Source organism: Prenolepis imparis, unplaced genomic scaffold (genome assembly GCF_030444845.1).
Source record: "Prenolepis imparis isolate NDT839.2.m4 unplaced genomic scaffold, iyPreImpa1.0 SCAF_4, whole genome shotgun sequence".
Taxonomy (NCBI): domain Eukaryota; kingdom Metazoa; phylum Arthropoda; class Insecta; order Hymenoptera; family Formicidae; genus Prenolepis; species Prenolepis imparis.
In genome coordinates this window covers 10,730,000-10,742,984 of record NW_028141162.1, presented here as the reverse complement: position 1 = coordinate 10,742,984, position 12,985 = coordinate 10,730,000, and the positions used below count along the sequence as shown (strand labels likewise).

Genomic DNA, 12,985 nt, shown 5'->3' with positions numbered 1-12,985 from the left:
AATTGGGTATAAGAGACTAGATCAATGTGTTTCATATAACAATGATGTATTTGCTTGTTACTTTTGATTATTGTACATCCTTAGCATCCATTAGATACGTTACACGTTGTTAGCATTGCAAATGTATTACTTCTCTTTTGTCGCAATTTATACATATCTCGTTCAAAACTCAACTCAACGCACAAGTATCTCAAAGGACAGTTTAGTACTTTGTTTCAGAGTATAAGGGATCCCACCGACCTAATCACGAAAATATCAGGCTTAAAATGGAGAATAAGATATTATAAATAATTGCGACAAAAATGTATAAAAAAAGTTTTCTCGGGAGCTATAAATTAATAACAAACAATATATACCACCTTATTGAATATATCAAAATACATTTATATTTTATATTGGTATATGTATGTGTGTACGATTATGTAAAATTTAAACTAATTATCTTAACTAATCGCAACTATGCGCACGAAATAATATCTTTTTATTCTGTAACTTATATAAGTGTATTTAGAACCATAAAGAAATAATTATCGCGAAAAGAAGATAATTCTTGATTATACACTGTCGACATGCAGTATATTATATATTATTATTATTACTATTATAAAACATTATCCACGTACCTATGTTCATTTAATTTAGAGTGCTTAAATACGATATCCTAGTCATCATAAGCGAGAAATCAAAACAAAGCTGCGGTGGAATAGTCTCTCTCTCTATAAGGAGGAACATTAACGTATTAAAATAACAAAATTATTATTCCGCGTTTTGTTTAGCTTTATGCTAGTGGAGTTTCAAGAGCTGTTTAATCTCGTCTTTCTCAGCCGCATCCAGATAACTTGTGCCGTCTGGCGTTAAACCATCCGGTTTAGCGCCTTTCTCCAGCAACAGTTTTACACAGTTTGTATGTCCTTCCCAAATTGCTGCCAATAATGTTGTGATTCCATGCTTATCTGTAGCCTATAAATGATATAATTACAGTATGATTTTGTATATATTTTAGCAGTATATTTGATATATTTCAGATATTGAACAAAAAAAAACATCACTATTGTATCATGGAAATAATTATAAAGTACAACAATTGTAAACAAAATATAAAACAATTATACCATGATATACAATTACTGAATTATAATATTAGTTAATTGTTTTTTTTTATTTTTTAGGTGTTAATTTAGTGGAGGTAACTTACATTGGCATTTGCTCCTTTATCCAACAAATATCTGACGACTTCACTTTGGCCATAATCTGCTGCATAATGTAGTGGCGTTCTTCCATCAATCATTTGATTTACATCAATATCCTACAATCAATAATAATAACAGGTGACAAAGCATATCTTTTTAATTTTAGACTTAAATTATATAACAGATATACAACTAAATACTATAATATAAAGTATTTTATTGAAATTTGCTGTAAGATTAATTGTTAATTTATCTTGCAACTTTCTCTTCTAAATATGATCTATATAATAATCCTAAAATATGCGGGCTGCCGTGCAGTTAAATTTATTACAAATTTTCAGATTGCTGTCTCATCTAGGATTAAGTTTATAAGAAGGATGTAGACGTGCAAAGAGAAGTAAGATCAAAACTTGTTAGTGGCAGATAACTGAGGGGACGTGCCAATGTGTTATAATTGCTCACGCTGCTCGTATATACTTCCGGCACCAAGGTATGCAATTATTTTCCAATTGTTCGACCGCCTTTTGCGTATACTTAATAATCTAGACTCTAGATTCTAGAGAGACGCATTATATATGCATAATCGGGATGCGTGCAATTTTTTCGAAATTTTATAATTTTACGATGTCATATTTGCCTTGTTTTCGACGATATCTCGCACTTGCTCGAGATCGCCGTTCTTTATCCCCCAAACGAGTTCGCTCATTCTCGTCGTCGTCGTCGTCGTCTTTTGCTGATCCACACGACGAAACGGTAGTATCTATACACACTACACACTGCGTATTCTTTCACTTTTTCCTCCGGTTTCTCTTATCCGTTCCGCACCTCAATCATTCGCCCATGAAATTTGACGCGACTCTCCAATCTCCAAGCGACAGTGACACCGAGGGGTCTCGTATTTGTGTGCGTGCTAACCAATGCTGCCAATTTCAGCCGCGCAACGCGCAACACGGGACACGGGTCGGCGCGGCCTGGCGCGGCGTTCGGCGTCGGCGGGGGGAGTGGGGGGTGCGTCGCGCACGTGTGAGCGCGCGCGCCGCGCATCCTCTACCCCCCGCCACAGCTCCCCCACTACCACGCACCACGCCACCCACTCGCTGCCCCCACCACTCTCCCCCACTCTGCGCACCGAACCGAATTCCGATTTCCGATGCGATTGAAGGTCAGTCGATTCAAAGTCGAAGTCGAACGCGCCGCGCACATCGACACGGTGTCTACCCTCTCCCCTGCTACTGCTGACACAATTTGTATACGCTATCAACCTACGAAAATCAAAGACACTATATAAATATAAAATCTTACACCAGTTATTATTCGTAATTTTATTCTCTAAAAAGGAGCGAACAATTAAAATCATGTATTATTTTAAATTTAATAAATGTATGAGAAAACGTGCTGTTTTGGGGAAAAAGAAAATTTTATGTCAAAAAGATAAATCTTATAAATTTTTGTAGAAATCGCGAGTTGATCACCACTGACGGATCATATGGGACATGGGACTAACTTCAGACAGTTGCGACCTATGAGAGACAGAAACGAGTTAGGTTAGAGCACCTTCGGAGATTTCGAACAATGTTTCTCTTTCATTCTAATCTGTAACGAATAATATTTATTCTTCTTCATTTAGAGATATATTTACAACAATAAAATGGCATTGATCGCTCGTGTCGGTATCGCGAAACTCGGATACAATAATCTTACTAGACAATTATGTAAGGTTAGTATTAACACAGTGTTAAGTTTTTATTTTTGGAAACGTTCCACGGAATAATTGACATCGATAGTTGAATTAAGTCGTCGATATAAATGATATTTATCGTAAAGAAGGAGATCTCTTATAGAGACGACACTGAAGAATATTTCAAATAATATTGATATAAATGTATACATAATCTGTCAAACGATATGTCATGATATACATGATTGGTATGAATTGTGTGTGTAGGTAACAGCCACCAACAATGTAATGCAGTTAGCGTTCATCTCACATAAGTCAAAACGAGTTGATCGACGTCGAGTTCCACCGTTCGATTATTTGAACAAAAAATATGGTTTCTGGGCTCAGCTTTTCGATCCAATGGTCGATCGATGCTCCGACGAAAACTCCAAGGTAATCGTCGTTGAAGGTCCGATCGCCGCAGGAAAGTCCAAAGTGGCCGCGCAATTAGCGGAGGAATTTGAAATGGTCTATTTACCGCCACCAACCTTTGATGAATTTTACATAACTGAATATGGATACGATTTGCGTTCGCTAGATGACAGACTGTCTCCACCATGTCAATCATGTGACGTGCAAAAATTCCTGACAGATCCGTACCATCCCAATGTGCCCATGTTTCAATTCCACTATTTGCAATTCAAGTTTGATCAGTACATTACTGCTCTATTGCACTTGTTGTCGACTGGTCAAGGAGTGGTGCTCAATCGCTCTTTCTACACTGATTATATATTCGCAAGAGCGATGACAAATGCTGGTTATATGCGTCCAGAAGCGTTGAAATTTTACACTGATATCATGGATATCACGAAATTAATGATGATGAGACCTCACTTAATTGTTTATTTGGACGTACCTGTTGATGCGGTCAAGGTAATTTTATCTTATTATCATGGATAGTACATCAGACTTTTAACATTGTGTATATACATTAATCTATATTTAAAATATTTTGTGTTAATTTTTATTATGTTTTAATATTTTTGCAGGAAAAAATAAAACAACGGGGTATACCGTACGAAGTGAATTCAAAAGTTCTCACATCAGAGTATCTTCAAGATATTGAAAATATATATAAGCTGGATTATTTGAAAAATGTTATATCACATTCTCATGTGCTAGTCTATGACTGGACGAACAAAGGAGACATTTCTACTATTGTTGAGGACATGGAGCTCTTGAATTTTGATTACGATAAGAAAGCTAAGAAAATGGCTGATTGGAGATTTGAAAATGTTCAGGAACTCCGAACTAGAAGACAATTGTATCTAGATAGGTATTTCCTGCATTGCGATTATATGAGAAACGAATACACAGTACCAGAAATGCACTATACAGCCGAGCAAGATGAGGAAAGATATAATATACTGCAACTGGTAAGTATATACAATATAGGAAATTTGTTTAAAATAGAAATTCATCAACTTTAAATACCATAAATTACCGTTTAATCATAACACTATATATACCATATATACAATATTTCATAAGACAATAAGTTGACCAATGAAAGAAATGCATTCAGTTTGTATTATGAAAATTAAATTACAAAAAGTAATTAAAATTTGATATTTTTCACTTAGATTTATCATATGTATTAATCTTGTTTACAGGTACCTGGAAGTGAATTTTCTAAAGGATACAATCCTATTTTAGATAAAAATATTCTGTGGAAAAACGAGAAAGCGTCTCTTATTAAGACGATGAGACCCCATGCGCGCGAATTAGAAGTGATAAAAGAAGAAATGAAAAAACTTAAGGCTGCTGCAATGCAGTGAGAACGAGGTATATCCAGGAAAAGTAGAGCTTGTAAACAGTAATTAAGGTAAAAATAAATTTCAATTATACTCAATAAATTGGGGAATAATGCCTATGCATTCTTGATTTTTATCAGGTTACCTCTATCAATTTCATTGCTATATTTTGTCGCAATAATATTCATTAATCTTTAGAAAAAAATTTTTAAATTTAAATTTATTTTCATAACTTTTTTTTGACATAATTGAAAAATCTACTTTAAAAATTTGTTGAAAATTATGTTTACATAATATTTCATGTTTAATAAAAATCAATAGCAATGAAATAATGTATTTTATGTATTTATAAGCTGTCTTAATAATTATAATATTAATAATAATCTCAATAATACACGCATTTGGATAAATCTATTTCACATTGAATGTGTGAATTATTTTTTGTATAAATTATTTTCATTCTTTTATGAATACATTATATAATATTAACATTTAAAAATATATTAATTTATATATTTACTGGCTCATGAGACTTTTCAACATACATGGTATAAAGATTATATGTTACTTAAATATTATACATATATTATTCTTTCTTTTTTTTTGTTTCTCAATACACATTTCCCAAAGTTTTACTACATTGAAGCTCAAATTACAAGTTTTATTAATCAATTTGGTGAAACATGTGTAATGTAATAAATGTTAATAGTATTTGTTTTAAGATAATTTTTTTTGACGTATATGATAATTCATATTAAAAAGAATTAGAGAAATGATCTGTACATATACCAATGGTCTTCGAATATGTAGTATTTTTCACATTAAGATAATATAAATAACTTTTCAATCATATACATATATAATAGAATTACATAGTTAAAAGATATAAAATTATTTTTTATAAATTACAGAAAGTTCCTATTTATTTGTCAAACACAAAAAGTTTTTGATTATATATTTTTATATTGATGATATTCGATAAACTGAAACTTAATTGCTTAAACAGAAATATATCATTTGTCCAGTGATCCACAGGAGACTTTTATGATAAAATTACTCACGCTGCAGTTGCGTTTTTTTTTTTTTTTTACGCATAAAAGGGCACATTAACATTCGGAATGTTACATTTAAGGCGACCTTTGACACTGTAGAAATTCCTTTACAGTCATTTCCCCTCGCACAAAGTTCATCTCGGAAGTAATTCTCATAACCACAATTATGTTTAGGACCGTTTCTCGCAAGTAGATAAATTCTACGGGCGTATATAACATCCATATAAAAAATTTCATTTAAATGGGAGGAAACCGGCAGTGGTTTGCTTTTTGCCTGTTATTCATCTTCAACAAATTACATTCCGTCAAGAAAATTAAATCGTTTACTCTCCATTATAATCTTTTCATTTGTTAGCTAAACCTTTCCTCCTTCCTCCCGCGTATCATTCTTTCCGCGAGTCATATAAATATATTTACGCTTCTATATCGCGAAGATTATAAAGTCACATTTATCGAAATACCGAAGCGGTGAAGATCGCTAAAGATAAAGAAACATACGTCCTAAGGAGCTAAACTACAGCAGGAATTAGTTTTCCGCGCAGTCTTGTAAAACGCCTTTGACTGAGCGCTGAGTCCCTCTGACTTGGAGACTAGATCATCTAATTTCTCCCCCCTCTGCAGTACCGCCTCTAAGGTATTGTGCTAATAAAATAAATGACAAAATATTGAATATTTGTATAAAATTGATTTTGTAGAAATGAATTTTTCTTACTAATTCAATGAATTGCTCTTCAAAAATATCTTAGAAATTGAAGCTATTGCGAAGAAAGTTGTTTCTTACCAAGATAATTTTTGTCTCATCCAGATCATTCTGCATTTTCGTGAGCGCATCCGCCTCGAGTGGATTCTGATACTTGGCTAGATACGTATTGATCTGTGGAAAATCAGCAGTGGCCTCTTTGAGCGCAGGCCATGTCGATGGCGAATTTTTCACCGCGAATTCATCCATCACCTTCGTGATCAAAGTATGCGCCACTCTCCTGGGATATTCGTGATCCGAGATGAGTACTGCGGCAAGATTATCGGCGCGCACGTATACATGGCACATGTACTCTGGGCAACATCATAGTGTGTGTTATAATAACATTATGCTTGCAACGGTATAAAAAATTTATTATATATGATTACCTCCTTCTTTGACACTCTGTCTAGCACACGTCTGCGTTCTTTCCACAATGGTTTTACTGACAAAACACATAAATTCTTTAATACTGTTTCTTTGAAAAAATGAAAACGACTCTACATCGTAAGCAGCTTTCAATGTTGTTGCCGATGTAGGACTTTTATACAGAACAGTCAATGCATACAACTTCACCATCTTAAGCTGTAAAATAAATACAATATTATAAAGTATAAATAATATAAATACAGTATTAAAGTATTTCACAATCAGTCTATGCATCTTATTTAAATATCTTTTAGAGATACATGTCTGTTTTCTACATATCATAAATTGTATAATTAATTAATACAAATATTAGGAATAATTAACTTTATAGAATGAGACTTTGTATAGTATTTACAAATATTTTATTATCTAAATTTATAGCCTTATGTGTATATTAAATAACACAATAAGTTGATGAAAGCGTAGCAAGTTGCTTTTAAATCTCATGAATTATATAATTTACAATGATTTATTATTCAATTGTCAAATTTGACAAGTAGTGAGAGTTTTATGTAAATCGTAGAAAACCAGTATTATATTTGTTCAAAGACGAGAAAAGATTATCACAATTGGCTCTAATTATAGTAGCAATATAAACATTTTTTTAATATTTATTTTTTAGGGTAAATTTATATGAAAAAAGTAGAAAAATTTGTGTTAACAAGTAATATTGAAAATGTATGTCAAATACACACCTGTGCTTTTTTAATAATATTAATATAATTTGTACAGGATCTCTTTGGTGATCGCAGTGAATCCTGATGAATCCTGCCGTTCGTGTAACTTAACTATCAGGCAGGAACGTTTACTCGTCGTCACAACTCACTGGAAAATCATCTTGTTTTGTCAGGACAAATTCAGTCACCTCGATCCTGTGAGATACAAAAGCAGCCATGTTGGCCATGATGCATATCATGCAGTGACGCTCAATTCCGCTCGTTTGAGATATATTATATTTGAATATCTCTCTCTTTTTTTTCCATTTTTGTCTATTGATGGATTCAGGCTACGTTTGATGTATACATTTCGATACCGAATAAAAGAAAAAAATCTAACAAAATCTATCCAAAATCTAACAACATACGCCAATCATGACAAATAGCCGTTGAATGAGCAGTTGTATCGAATGCACTCTATATAAATGTGGTTTATGGCTGGTAGTTTATAGGCGCCATGATTGTTGTATTTTTTTCATTTTCCATCGTTAACGGCCGTCATTGATTGTTGCTAAATGAATTTATTTTACTATTTTCTCTGGACGATATTGAAGAAAAATTATTCGCGCTAATACGCATCGACTCGCATTGTTTACATGAAGATACAACATTACAACCACTATGACGACCGCACTCTATTTGGAGCATTATCTCGACAGTGAGTTTTCACGATTGCCAGAATATTTTTACAAATTCTTCTATTTCATTCTATTTTCTTTTATTTCTCCATATCTAAAAGAGCAAGAACGAAGAATGGCAGATTTATGTTCTGTCACTTTAATTTGATTTACAGTCTCCTTTTTCTTATATTTCTATAGTTTCTACATTTTAAAGTCCTTTTACTTAACTTTTTTGTCGAATTGTAAACAGATATTTATTTCTCTTTTTTTTTGTCTGCACAAATAAATTTAAACACATTGATATCATTATTAATAGTGAAATATAATCTATAAATATATGTTGCAGGCCTCGAACATTTGCCAATCGAATTACAGAGAAATTTTACACTGATGCGAGATTTGGACGCGAGAGCACAGGGTCTGATGAAGGACATCGACAAGCTGGCGGATGATTACTTGAGAAATGTAAAGAAAGAATCATCGGAGAAAAGGAAAGAGCAGCTTGCTCATATTCAAGGTCTTTTTAATAAAGCAAAAGAATATGGCGATGACAAGGTTCAATTAGCTATTCAAACTTATGAATTAGTTGATAAGCATATCAGACGTCTAGATTCGGATCTAGCAAGATTTGAGGCAGAGATACAGGACAAGACATTAAACAGTAATAGAGCACAGGAGGAGAGTAATGCCAGCAAGAAAGGTAGGAAGAAACTCAAGGAGAAGGAGAAGAGGAAAAAGGGTAATGCAGTCAGCAGCGAAGATGAAGCTAAAAATGCGAGAAAAAAGCAGAAAAAAGGTACTTTTATGTTAAATTTGCAGTTTGACATAAAAGTACCTTGACATTTCTTAATTTTTAAATGTTAGCTTTATTTTATTATAGTATCTTGATTTTTATTAATTTTTAAATGTTTATTTTATTATAGTATCTTGATTTTTGTTCATTTTTAAATGTTAACTTTATTATTTTATTATGGATATAAATATATACATTTTCATGTCAGGTGGCTCTGTAGCTTCAGCATCGTCCACTGGTGCTGTGGGTAGTGGTACCCAGGTGGATTCGACGGCACTTGGACATCCGGCTGATGTTTTGGATATGCCCGTCGACCCTAATGAACCGACCTACTGTCTCTGTCACCAAGTATCATATGGAGAAATGATTGGTTGCGATAATCCAGATGTAAGTTTTGCCATCTGCAATCTTAATGATCTCTCACTTTGTTTTTTATATTTTAGGTTCACTATTTCTTAGAAAAATCTAATTGTGCTTGCTACTTATTTATTAATTGTTAATTGATTTTAATTATTTTTTTAAATATTATTAAATTCTTTTAAAATAAAATTTATTGATGGTTAATCTCTCTTAAAGAAAATTATCTATTGTTGATGTTTATTGGCTTTTTAAACATGCATTCTCTTATAAAAATTCACAATTTATTTTCATTACAATTTAAAATTATAGATATTATGAAATTGAGGTGATTAATCGTTTATTTTTTCTACTTTTCAGTGTCCCATAGAATGGTTCCACTTTGCCTGTGTAGGTTTAACTACAAAACCTAAAGGGAAATGGTATTGTCCCAAATGTACGCAAGATCGCAAAAAGAAGTGAACTCTAGGAATTTTTTAATCTGCTCATCGCTACATTTTTAAAGAGAAGATTTTACTGTATGCTATTTCTAAAACTAGTACATAACTTTTTTTGCTTTTTGCATTAAAAATCAAATAATTTTTTTATAAAAGGACTACAGAAAAATTTAGGAAAGAAATATAGGAGTAATAAGACTGTGTAGAATGCATTTTCATTGCATCTAACATTGATAATGAAATGATCTTTTCATCCATATTGCTGCGCGACGCATATAACATTAAATGCGCGACATGCAAGCATCGATATCGCTAACAATAAGTGTCTATAATAATTGTTTTAGAAAATTTAAATTTTTTAACAAAAATTATATTTTTTTTTATAAGAAGGTGATAAGATTTCATTGTAAGCTTTTTTTTTATATAGAAAGAATCTAGAGAATTCTCTTTTACTACATAATGGTATTAAATTGATTAATTCGCATATATGTGGAATTTTTGTGATCTATCCTTAAATGTGTATCAAATAATTCAATTAATTTTTATTATCAATTTTAGATGTAATGGAAGCACAATTCGGACATAAGTGTGTCACAATCACAGAAAACGTTTTGAGAATCGGCCATCGTATCCCGCTGTCACACTGTATATTCTCTTTATATAGGGAATAATGATTTATTGGCAATAACCGTCATACATATAAGATTGTTTGATATTCTTGTCATTTTTTTATATGGCCGTTTCTTGAATATATCTGTGATTTGTTCGCAGTGTGATCATCTAGTATTGATCTAATATAGAGTTTTAATTATAATATTAAATTATTAATGTTGCTGTTTTTATATGTTATAAATGTACATTACAGTATATATATTTTATATATATATATATATATATATATATATATATATATATAAAATATATTATATACACACACACACACACATACACGGAGTAAGCTTCCGTTGAAGACGAAAATGTATTATAAACAAAGTACGCTATATATGATTAAAAAAAATATATTTGATTCATCGAAGCTTATCTCATCTATGTCTATCCATTGCTGAGTATTTACAAAATATATTTATAAGCGTTTTTTGATTAATTATAGCATGTCATCGTACAATAATGTTCAAGTAAAAATCAAGTTCAAAATTCTGACTTTAATCCTTCAAAGGAACGTCGTAAAATCACGACTGCAGTCTGCAACTGTCTCTCCACATTCAATAATACTGTTTAGAATACGTCCTTCGAAAAACTATGGATTTTATGGTATTTTATATTTATATATAATGTATATAACTATTCTAACACATAAGTCAAGATATAAATAGAATATTCTTATACAGCATATCACTATAAATATGCAAAATAAATGTTAGAGTATATTTTTTGAGCAAGTGTCTCAAAAAATCAGACTAGAATATTGCAGAAATCTTCTTTTCTTTGCATTAAGGGATACCGGATTGTCTGTTACAGCACTGACTGGGTGGTGCAGTCCAATTGTACTGATAACTCATGCGATTCCTCACTTCTTTGGAACACAGCGCACCGGAGGCCTGGTAATACTCGTACATGCTCTTCATACCTTGAATGGTTTGCTTGTGCGTGATTATGTATTGATTGGAGCAACCGCGCGATCTATATTCGGTATCGAAGCGTACATCGTGCTTCCTTTCAATATTCGCCAACGGCGCCAGCCAGAGACCCAAAGAGATGTCTTCGGCATTTTGCAGCCTAGAACATATATATATCTCCTCAAATTGAAGAACTTCTTGCTGCATGAAAAAAGAAAATGAAGAGAAAGGAATAAATTGCAGAAAATCTAAAAAGTAAATATGCAGACTCATTTATTTTCTATATTATATGTATATAAGATGAATGCACAATTAAATGTACAAAGCATATATTTTATTTGTAACTTCTATACTCACTTTAGGATATCAGCGTTATGGGCGATAAACTTGATGAGATTGTAGGACAAAATGTATCCGCCACCTAAGGCATAAGGAAGATAATAATCGCAAAGGACCCAATCTGTCTCCTTCCAGGGACCACTCCTCTTCACCTGCGCTCGTCCATTAAAGAAACCCCAATAGAGCTCTCTTCTAGTACCTTTGTTCTGCCATCTATCCAATTCTTTCAGGATTTTATGCACCAAAACGTAAGAATCATCATCGCATTTAAGCAAGAAGTCAAAATTGTAACGCTCATAAATGCCTTTAAGAGCATAGAGGACTTTCTTTGTCAATGTGCCATAAGAATCCTGTAATCGAGGCAGCAGCAAGAGATCATCGAACTTCTCCTTCTCCGACTGCAAGGTGTTCCTTTGCTCCGGCAAGATATCCTGGGTGCCGACGACGAAGAAGTGTTTCATCATGGCATCGTGACCACGATCAACCAGCCAGGTCTTCCTGATGGTATCCCGGCGCTCCAGGTTGTCCGGACTGCTGAGAATCAGGATAATGAGCCTGTACTTAGGCTTACTGTCCAAAATCGTCTGCTCGTCCGGCAAGCATTCTCGAGCTGGATAACGCGCGCACAGGAAGATTAATATGAGCACGACTGGCACGAAAAACATCATTACGTTCGTCCTGGCGAAAAACTTTCTGCGAGTCATCGATTGCAACTTAGGTATAGGATTTATTCGTAAATGCGACATGAGATTGAGCCGGTTGATAAAGCGATTTTGATTTTTTTCCAGGATTGAAAAACACGCTGAAGAACGTAATATCGCTCTTATTCGTGAATTCGCAGTACCGCGATTAAAACGCACTCGCGCAATGCAGCATACAACTTGATTTATAACAAACTGAATCCAGAAATGTAAAAGATAAATAGGCCTGCTTATTTTATTTGCATTTTCTGCGGATTATCTCTTCTGGAGTCTTCGGAGTGTCAACGTTCATTTCGTTTTAAAAGTAAGTGCAAGAAAATATAATTATAAAAATATTTAACTGTTTCAAGTACACTGAGATAATTTCTAGGCCCGAATTCTCGTCACGAATGTGAACAAGTTCATGCATTCACAAACAAATCTGTGCAGCGCACATCCGTACAAACGATCAGCTGTATTCTGTAATCAGCTGATCAATCAGTCTCAGAGATGCCGTTCAGGTTAAGTTAGGGTTAGGTTGGGTCAGAATATAGACATGTGATACACGACGTGGTGGTAGGCGTG

General features: G+C 33.2%; 5 protein-coding genes across 8 annotated transcripts; 2 read left to right on the top strand and 3 right to left on the bottom strand.

The window, feature by feature from the left end:
- Window positions 1-29: 29 nt before the first annotated feature.
- LOC145934946 (myotrophin homolog) lies at window positions 30-2,152 on the bottom strand. Of its 2 annotated transcripts, XR_014425134.1 has the most exons (4): window positions 1,828-2,152; window positions 1,196-1,306; window positions 624-960; window positions 30-240 (listed from the first exon to the last, which is right to left on the bottom strand). XR_014425134.1 is itself a non-coding variant. In XM_083035865.1 (3 exons), the coding sequence occupies exons 1-3, from the start codon at window positions 1,894-1,896 to the stop codon at window positions 784-786; spliced, it is 357 nt and encodes a 118-aa protein (XP_082891991.1). In that variant the 5' UTR covers window positions 1,897-2,152; the 3' UTR covers window positions 30-783. The 2 variants fall into 2 exon arrangements, 1 of the variants encoding a protein (XP_082891991.1); XM_083035865.1 differs by having other exon boundaries at window positions 30-960.
- Window positions 2,153-2,356: 204 nt separating this feature from the next.
- Nd-42 (NADH dehydrogenase (ubiquinone) subunit ND-42) lies at window positions 2,357-4,780 on the top strand. 3 transcript variants are annotated; one of them, XM_083035710.1, is made up of 6 exons: window positions 2,357-2,437; window positions 2,645-2,734; window positions 2,818-2,907; window positions 3,136-3,780; window positions 3,897-4,283; window positions 4,521-4,780. In XM_083035710.1, the coding sequence occupies exons 3-6, from the start codon at window positions 2,839-2,841 to the stop codon at window positions 4,683-4,685; spliced, it is 1,266 nt and encodes a 421-aa protein (XP_082891836.1). In that variant the 5' UTR covers window positions 2,357-2,437; window positions 2,645-2,734; window positions 2,818-2,838; the 3' UTR covers window positions 4,686-4,780. The 3 variants fall into 3 exon arrangements, with proteins under 3 accessions (XP_082891836.1, XP_082891835.1, XP_082891834.1); XM_083035709.1 differs by having other exon boundaries at window positions 2,362-2,547; XM_083035708.1 differs by having other exon boundaries at window positions 2,362-2,570.
- Ykt6 (YKT6 v-SNARE homolog) lies at window positions 4,333-7,718 on the bottom strand. Its single transcript, XM_083035722.1, has 4 exons — window positions 7,577-7,718; window positions 6,842-7,037; window positions 6,495-6,766; window positions 4,333-6,355 (listed from the first exon to the last, which is right to left on the bottom strand). The coding sequence occupies exons 2-4, from the start codon at window positions 7,029-7,031 to the stop codon at window positions 6,215-6,217; spliced, it is 603 nt and encodes a 200-aa protein (XP_082891848.1). The 5' UTR covers window positions 7,032-7,037; window positions 7,577-7,718; the 3' UTR covers window positions 4,333-6,214.
- A 328-nt stretch (window positions 7,719-8,046) lies between these two features.
- Window positions 8,047-10,765, top strand: Ing5 (inhibitor of growth protein 5). Its single transcript, XM_083035720.1, has 4 exons — window positions 8,047-8,255; window positions 8,564-9,013; window positions 9,219-9,397; window positions 9,728-10,765. The coding sequence occupies exons 1-4, from the start codon at window positions 8,219-8,221 to the stop codon at window positions 9,827-9,829; spliced, it is 768 nt and encodes a 255-aa protein (XP_082891846.1). The 5' UTR covers window positions 8,047-8,218; the 3' UTR covers window positions 9,830-10,765.
- Window positions 10,766-10,807: 42 nt separating this feature from the next.
- Window positions 10,808-12,510, bottom strand: Beta3galtii (beta-1,3-galactosyltransferase 6). The gene is made up of 2 exons (XM_083035712.1): window positions 11,739-12,510; window positions 10,808-11,541 (listed from the first exon to the last, which is right to left on the bottom strand). The coding sequence occupies exons 1-2, from the start codon at window positions 12,464-12,466 to the stop codon at window positions 11,256-11,258; spliced, it is 1,014 nt and encodes a 337-aa protein (XP_082891838.1). The 5' UTR covers window positions 12,467-12,510; the 3' UTR covers window positions 10,808-11,255.
- Window positions 12,511-12,985: the final 475 nt, after the last annotated feature.

Coding starts and splice junctions, on each gene's coding strand:
- LOC145934946 (XM_083035865.1), bottom strand. CDS start 1,896: ATGAGCGAACTCGTTTGGGGGATAAAGAACGGCGATCTCGAGCAAGTG. Junction 1,307..1,827: donor GAGATATCGTCGAAAACAAG/GCAAATATGACA, acceptor TATTGATTGTAG/GATATTGATGTAAATCAAAT. Junction 961..1,195: donor ATAAAGGAGCAAATGCCAAT/GTAAGTTACCTC, acceptor TATCATTTATAG/GCTACAGATAAGCATGGAAT.
- Nd-42 (XM_083035710.1), top strand. CDS start 2,839: ATGGCATTGATCGCTCGTGTCGGTATCGCGAAACTCGGATACAATAAT. Junction 3,781..3,896: donor TACCTGTTGATGCGGTCAAG/GTAATTTTATCT, acceptor ATATTTTTGCAG/GAAAAAATAAAACAACGGGG. Junction 4,284..4,520: donor GATATAATATACTGCAACTG/GTAAGTATATAC, acceptor TCTTGTTTACAG/GTACCTGGAAGTGAATTTTC.
- Ykt6 (XM_083035722.1), bottom strand. CDS start 7,031: ATGGTGAAGTTGTATGCATTGACTGTTCTGTATAAAAGTCCTACATCG. Junction 6,767..6,841: donor ACAGAGTGTCAAAGAAGGAG/GTAATCATATAT, acceptor GATGTTGCCCAG/AGTACATGTGCCATGTATAC. Junction 6,356..6,494: donor ATGAGACAAAAATTATCTTG/GTAAGAAACAAC, acceptor TTATTTTATTAG/CACAATACCTTAGAGGCGGT.
- Ing5 (XM_083035720.1), top strand. CDS start 8,219: ATGACGACCGCACTCTATTTGGAGCATTATCTCGACA. Junction 8,256..8,563: donor TTTGGAGCATTATCTCGACA/GTGAGTTTTCAC, acceptor TATATGTTGCAG/GCCTCGAACATTTGCCAATC. Junction 9,014..9,218: donor GAGAAAAAAGCAGAAAAAAG/GTACTTTTATGT, acceptor TTTTCATGTCAG/GTGGCTCTGTAGCTTCAGCA.
- Beta3galtii (XM_083035712.1), bottom strand. CDS start 12,466: ATGTCGCATTTACGAATAAATCCTATACCTAAGTTGCAATCGATGACT. Junction 11,542..11,738: donor CATAACGCTGATATCCTAAA/GTGAGTATAGAA, acceptor TATATGTTCTAG/GCTGCAAAATGCCGAAGACA.